The sequence below is a fragment of the Hyaena hyaena genome, unplaced genomic scaffold, assembly GCF_003009895.1.
Source record: "Hyaena hyaena isolate Hyena2069 unplaced genomic scaffold, ASM300989v1 scaffold_966, whole genome shotgun sequence".
In the NCBI taxonomy this organism is placed as follows: Eukaryota; Metazoa; Chordata; class Mammalia; order Carnivora; family Hyaenidae; genus Hyaena; species Hyaena hyaena.
The window spans coordinates 413,905-421,685 of NW_024081600.1; the positions used below are offsets into that span (position 1 = coordinate 413,905).

Sequence of the window (7,781 nt, forward strand, 5' to 3'; positions counted from 1 at the left end):
TGGGGCAATCTCCCCTCTAGCAAGGTTTCATTTAGGTTCTCAGAATGTATCTGAAACAGAAGTCTGAAAAGAATGGATCAAAAACTCACATTTCAAACTTTTGAGAATAAAAATGTATAAACATACCTTTTGTTGAATTCCAGCTTAAGTGATTTTTATGTAAATCTTGCAGCTGATGAAAAGCAAAACACCACCATCTCTGCAGTGATTAGCCTGTTCTTTAAAACTATGGGTCACCCACCCCAGGATTTTCTAATTTGAACACGGATTCCAGGGGGCAAGACAACTGTTTCTCAAAGGTGGGCCAGAACGGAACATTTATATCTTCACTTCACAGGGAAGCAATGAAATGTAATCCTCTGAGTATCACTTTTTGGTAGATGTTACCTTTGTCTCTTATCCTCAATTCATGAGATTAGCCTGGGAATGTGTCCATGTTTTGACTTTATAGAGATTTAAAAAAAAAAAAAGTTACCCTGTGTTTCCTCTAACACCTAAATATGTACACAGAGAAATCCTCCCTCCCAGCCAATGTTTTTCAGCATGACCAGTGTGCAGCTGACACTCACACAGCTTAGAGAACCTAAGTCTTCTGAGAAACATTTCTTTCAGCTGAACCTCTATAATCATGACAAGAGATTGATTAAAATGCCAAGATAAGAAACAATTTATTATAGAGAGAAGAAAAATTTCTCATCCAAAATATAGAAATCTGTACAACTTTGCCACAATCAATATACATGAACTGTACAAATTTACACCAGTTCATAATTTACCAAATAAAAGATGACTAACAAAGTTCACAAAATAGATGGTGGTTTGTGGAAAAGACTTTTACCCAATTGAGTACAAGGAAAGTTACAAACCAGACCTTCACTTTCTAAAAATAAGAAGTTTACTCAGTCTTAGAAAACTACAAGCTAGCAAATGTGCGGGGAGCTGGCTGGTGCTACACCGCAGTTGAGACAGTGTCTTTTTAAGGGTCTTTTTTAAAGCCTGTTGCCGCGGCAGATTCTGGTCACTCGCTACTCTCAAGGCCAAAAACACAATACAAGGTCTGACCATTTCCCCAGGTCATGCTTACGAGGTTTGTCTTATGTACATTTATACAAATTTAAGTGCTAGGTAAAAGTCTTGTCAAGATTTCCAGTACTACCATGTTGAAAATGTGGAGCTTTCCTATTGAGCTGCCGAAAAGGTTAACCATTTTCAAGTGTAATAGTGCAAATTTCCTCCGCAAGATCTACTGCAGAGAAAGGGTCTTTGAAATACAGATTCGCCTTAAAGGGAGTGATGGGAGAAATTTAGGTTTAACGTCTGGGAGAAACTGAAACCACCCTTGGACTTCACTCCCTAGCAAATAAAGTGATCATTTACTTGGACTCACAGGCTATTAAGTCATTGAAAGGTACTTTCCAAACTACGGCACTGTCACTTTAAATTTTTTTTTTTTTTTACCATTCTATCTTGTGCCAGATCTTCACAGCTGTGACATGGTTTAAATTCCATAATCCATCCCCAAGAGGAGCCCACCCAAAGCAAAAATCAAATTTATCCATCCATTATAAGAGGATCCATCCATAGACTATATCTTAACCTGATACAGTCATCATATTGTAGTTTTTGGAAGGGCTTGTTCTGCCCAAGAGAAGTTCCTCCTTACAGCTGATTCTGCTGTCTACCATTTGCACGCTGCTGCTGTTTTGAGTGCTACCTCCTGCTGGTGAGGCTTCATACAGCACACAGATGGAGCCGTCCTCTCCAATTCTGTAGGACACTTCGTAAGGGTCAACCCAGAGTGTGAGTTCACTTGGGAGAAGCCTGAACAGCTCCTGACTGCTCAGTCCAATCCGCTGTGCCGCCTGTCCAATCAGTGGATCCATTTTATGGTTGATGCGAATACAACGGTAACCTGATCCCTTGCACGGCTTTTCTGGGAACCAGTGATGTTTATAATGTTCTATAGGGAAAAAAAAAAAAGAGAGAGAAACAATGCTTAGATCGTTACTGTTAAGGAGCCGCGGTGGCTTCCTTCTTCCGCAGACTCCTGTGACAAGTCAAACATTTCAACTACCAACTTTTTAAAAACGCCCAGCATCGCACCGCTGCTGTGAGCGCTGGGGGCAAGAGCGGGCAGGTTTGGTTTTTTTGTTTTTGTTTTTGTTTTTTTTTTTTTTTTTTTTAGAAATAACACAGTTGTAAAGGAACAAAACAATCTCCAGGAACCAACCGGCTGAGCCGCCAAAACAGGAATCGGGCGCGCAGCCTCGGCTGGCCAGGCAGCCGGACGGCACGGCGGCCAGGCGGGAACCTATTTACTTTCTCCACCCCACCCCATCCGCACACAATGGGGTTTATGGCTTCGGAGGAGAAGCGCCACCGGGCTGTTAACCCCGAAGGGAAGAAAAACAAGCAACCCTAAACCACGCTCAGGGCTGGGCTGTAACTGAACCGGTGACAAACCCGATGATTAATGGTCAGGGGTAGGAGGCGCGGGGAGACGGCACGTCCGTCCCGGGCTGGCCCCGGGGCAGCGGCGCGGCTTCCCAGCCCCGGGCCGGGCCGCCGAGCCCACCGCGGTTGGAGGGGGTTGGGGGAGGGGGCGTCGAACCAACCCCAGCCCCGCAGCTCCTTTGTCCCCAAATCCGCGGACGGTCCGAGGACCGCAGCTCCCGCCACAGTGGCTGTAGTTTCTTTGTTGTGAGCCCGTTTCCTTCCCTCGGGGGGGGGGGGGGGCGGCAGCCGTGGGGGGAGGGGGCGCCCTCGGCCCAGCCCCCAAACCCTCGCCAGGACCCGCCGTTAGCGGCCGCCGGGCGCGCTTGCCCCACTCCCACGGCGGGACCCGAACGCGGCCGGTCCCGGGCAGTGACGCGGCTTCCGCAGCCCCGACGGCTCGGCCCGCCTCCGGCTCCGGCTGTGCGGTCCGCGCCCCCCCCGGCGCCCCTCGCCCTCCCGCCGCGGCCAGCTCACCTGCCAGCAGCTCCTGCAGGCTCTGGCTGAAGGTCTGTAGCTGTCGCTCGCTCGTGAGCCCCTTGGTGCGGAGGAACTTGGAGATGAAGGACACGGCGGCGGCGATCTCGCCTATCATGGTGGCGGCCCGAGTGTAGAAGGGATGCATGGGGGCGGCGGGCGGGGGCGGCCCGGGGCGCCCGGGGCTCGGCGGCGCGGCCCCGACGGCGGAGCGGCCACCCCGGGCTCCCTCGCAGGTCAGAGGACTGAGAAGAAGAGAGGGCGGGGAGGGTTGGACAGCTACTTTTTTTTTTCTCCTTTATAGTAAAAAAGTTATTTTCACGACAGGAGGCGGCAGGCCAGAGGAAGAGACGAGCGACGGCGGCCTGGTCACATCGCTCGGACTTCCCCAGCCGCCTCCGCGTCCAGCTCCGCAGCCTCCGAAGCTCCCAACAGTTGCATTTCCAGCTCGGAGGGGCGAAGAGGTGCAGGAGCCGTGCAGTAGCTTTTATAGCGTCCCCGGAAAGGAAGTGGCGTAGCTGGGGCATGACGGCCGACTGCAGCCAATCCGAAGATCGCACCATTGTGACGCAGCCGATTCGGAGCCGGAGGGGGCGGGAAAAGGGGGCCAAGGGGCGGATGCGGAGACTGGGAAGAGAGGGAGGAGCTGACGTAATCCGCTTGTAAACAAATAAACTCCCGAGCGGCGGCCGGAGACCGGCGGGCTGTGGCCGAGGGACTGAGCCGAGCGAGGGTGCGCGTGTGAAAGCTCCGCCCCCAGCGCTAGCTCCTCCATCCCGCCGCGGCTCCGCGGGGCCCAGCGCCAGCGCCTCCCCTGCGCGAGCGAGCTGCCTGGGCTGGTCGCGGGGAGTCTCGGTGCAGGGCAGAGCAAAGCCGTATTGCTGTCCGCGCGCGCGGACCCGGCTGCGAGGCCGAGGTGCCCGTCCCTTCGCGCACTGGGTGTTTCGGTCTCGTCCCCGCTCCGGTCTAAGAGGCTGGCTCCCCAAGCGGGAGGCTCGTGCGGAGCAGCGGGGTTCGGGTGCCGGTGCTGAAGGTGCGGGGCGCGCGCAGCGGGGATGCGGAGAAAGTGGAGCGAAAGGGCTATTGAGGGTCCTTCTGCCGCTCCAGGGAGCCGGGGGGGTCTGCTAGTAGACGTGCTGCCTACATCGGGGAGCCGTTTCAGCTCCACCCTCGGGAAGAGTGGGGGATGTCTTCGTAAAAGTTTAATTGCAAAATAAGTAGAAGGTTAGTAAGCTTTTTGTGGTTGCTGTTTCAGTAATTTCAGGAGTCCGACAGAGAGGAGTGGGACCTTACCGAATCCAGTTTAGTGCTGATAGGAAAGCCTGTTACTGAAGATAAATGTAGTAACGCGGGTCCCGTAAAGTTAAGGCTGTACTGGAAAAGCAAAATTGTGTAATGTATTTACACCGTTGATACTTTAAGCGAAGATTGTTTCCCTTTTTTTCTGGCCCAAATAGCTGTCGGGCCCTTGGATTTCTGTTGCTCTTTATAAAAACAGAACAAAATAGAGATTGAATTGGAAGCTTGTGGAAGTATTAGGCGTAGACATTTGCATTTACAGGAAACCCTACTTGCAAAACTAGAAAAAACGACTTGTGTTAAGGCGTGAGCCTGCTAAAACGATTAAGCCTACGAGAGGGTTAACTCTAACGCCATTAAGGAGGAGGGGAAAAAAAAGATGGTGAGTCGGGCAGATGGAGAAAGCAAACAAGAGGCAGAAGTTGAACTCTACCAGATGGAAATAAATATCCTGAGTTTAGTTGGTCATCAATATTGCAAAACACACCGCTTTGAGGTGTGTGTGTGTGTGTGTTTTAAGTACTGAGCCAAAGGGTATAGAAATGTAGCAAAAGTAGAACTTGTTATAAAGCTGATGGAGAAAACGTTTATTGTTTAAATGAAATATGTAAGACTGGGTTTGAAAGAACTGCTATGCTATTTTTTCATTCATGCACAATAATCTCGTAGTTACATGTAAACTAAGTTAAATACTGTAAAGATAGTATTGTTAAAAAACCTTGTCTTTTGTGAACATCTTCTCTTTGGATAAATGCATCAAAAATAATGGCAAATAAGTTACATTTGTTCCATTCTAGGACTTTTCAGATAGAACTGTGTTAAAAATAAACGTCATTGTAATTCACTGAGGACATGAAACCTCTTTCACTACTCAAAAGGTGATTGGGAAACAGAAGTAAATTCTTAAAAACATCATAGCCCTAGCACAAGATTTTCTGATGTCCCTCCTAACCCCGCTCACCCTTAATCATCTGCTGTGTTCATTTTCCTTAATCAGTCTTTCGAGTATTAGATGTTAGATGTGAAATTAAATGAAGCCTGGTCTCCCACTTGGACTCTTCTGCAAAACAAATAACGAAGTCAACAAAATGCTAGGATTTGAACTCAGACTTGTCGCCCAAGTGCGTGTTCTTTCCACTTTTAACTGCCTTCCCTGAGGGCAGCTGGACTCCTGAAAGCTTTTTAAAATCAAGCTCAGAGTCTGGAGCCTGCTTCAGATTCTGTATCTCCCTCTCTCTCTGACCCTTCCCTGCTCATGCTGCCTCTCTCTCTCTCTCTCTCTCTGTCAGAAATAAATAAAAACATTAAAAACATTTTTTTTAAATCAGTTACATAGGGTTACCAGAAAGAGACATGGACTTAAGAAATGGGTCTTTTACTTTGGGGGAATCTAGGGAGAGAACTCGGGGAAAGAACTGAAAATAAATATTGGCACTAAATGCAAGCTTCAGATAGTGCACCATGTTAATTACTAGCCGTTTTCAATTCTGGACATACATATGTTTAGTAATATTTTCCCAGCGGTTTAGTCAGGCTCTTCCCATCTAAAAGACAAGCTGGTATTTCTCAACAGCTTTTGAATTATAAAGGCACGTTCTCATTTTGCTGTTAGGCTAAACTATAGGGCAGTCTCAACCACAGCAGACCCTTGAAAAACACAGGAATTAGGGGCAGGGGACCAGAAGCAGTCAAATCCATGTATTATTTGGGACTCCCTACAACTTAACTACTCATAGCTTACTGTTGACCAGAGGCTTTACCAATAACATATAGTCAGTTAATACACCTTTTGTATGTTAAATGTGTTATACTCGGTGTTCTTTTTTTTTAATTTTCTTTAATGTTTTATTTATTTTTGAGAGAGAGAGAGACAGCATGAGCAGGGGAGGGTCAGAGAGTGAGGGAGACACAGAATCCAAAACAGGCTCCAGACTCTGAGGGGTCAGCACAGAGCCCGATGCGGGGCTCGAACCCACGAACCATGGGATCATGACCTGAGCCGAAGTTGGACGCTTAACCAAGTGAGCCACCCAGGTGCCCCTACATGGTATTCTTATAATAAGGGAATGCTAAAAAAATAAAATGCACTTATAATCTAGTGTAGCATTTGTCAGAAAGTCCACATATAAGTGGACACACGCAGCTCAAAGCAGTGTTGGTGAAGAGTCAACTGTATTCATACACCCATCTCTCTCAGGTGTGTAAGAGGTAAGTTACATAGCCACTCTGAATAATAGTTTTGTCAGAAACTTAAAAGTGGTTGTAAGGACTAAGTAGAATAACTATAGAAACTATTTCGCACTCTGGCATTAAATAAGCATCCATATATATATATAAATATATGAATATATAAACTTATATTTATTTTTATATATATAATTTACTTATGTTTTATATTTATATATTTACTTATATTTATTTATATATAACCTTTATATATATTATATATATTAGCTGGCTTATATTGTAATTATCAATTTGATAATACCAAATATATATATAAATATATATAATATATATTATATATAATATATAAAACTTATATTTATTTATATATATATAACTTATGTTTTATATTTATATATTTACTTATATTTATTTATATATAACCTTTATATATATTATATAAGCTGGCTTATATTGTCATTATACAATTTGATAATACCAAATTTATATCCAAAACCTAGAAAAATTTAAATCAAAGAACAAACACACACATACACACACACACACACACACACACACAAAACAGCACTTAGGAATTCTATCAAAACAAATCCAGAAAGTGAACCTGGGTTTCAAAATAAGTTGGCAAGTAAAAGCACAAATGTCAGGTCTTTGGAAAGAGTGCTTAGGAGTTCAGCAAGTACTTTCTATAGAGGTAAGTATCGGACATGAACTAGAATTTCAAAGGGCTGGGGATTTATAGTCCCATCCCTCAGCTCAGTTGTTACTACAACAGTTTGCTCTGGGCTAAGAAATCAGAGCAACCTGTGCACTTTTCAAGTATTGGGTTTTTTAACCAAAAAGAGAGAAAAAAAAGCATTTACATAGCGTAGCGGAAGGAACTTCTTTGTCTGTTTCATAGACTAGTCAAAATTAAGGATGAACACAAGGTTGAAAATCTTGTATTTTACCAAAGATTTTTTTAATCCCATTACCATCTCCTATCACCATCATTTTGGGTAATGGATGACATTTTAACATCCCCAAAGCGGGAAAGGTATCCATATTAAAATAAAGCATGGTCTTTTTAATTGAATACATTTAAAGTTACTAAATGCCACTTTTTGCATGTCATCATGGTCTTGCATTTGGGAACTCATCTAAACTATTAATCTCTGAAGAGGATAGCACTAAATTAAGCTATTATGCTATTCATTTTATATGCTAGTCCCACTGCCTGAAATACCCTCTCCATTTCCCCTTTACCAAGCTAAGTTTTGCTCATTCTCCAAGAAGCCTTCCATGATCCTCTGCACTTGAGTAAACATCTGCAGTATTCTGCTTTC

General features: G+C 45.2%; 1 protein-coding gene across 1 annotated transcript; it reads right to left on the minus strand.

The window, feature by feature from the left end:
* Positions 1 to 643: 643 nt before the first annotated feature.
* BTG1 (BTG anti-proliferation factor 1) lies at positions 644 to 3,144 on the minus strand. The gene is made up of 2 exons (XM_039221240.1): positions 2,971 to 3,144; positions 644 to 1,960 (listed from the first exon to the last, which is right to left on the minus strand). The coding sequence occupies exons 1-2, from the start codon at positions 3,116 to 3,118 to the stop codon at positions 1,593 to 1,595; spliced, it is 516 nt and encodes a 171-aa protein (XP_039077171.1). The 5' UTR covers positions 3,119 to 3,144; the 3' UTR covers positions 644 to 1,592.
* Between the last annotated feature and the right edge of the window lie 4,637 nt (positions 3,145 to 7,781).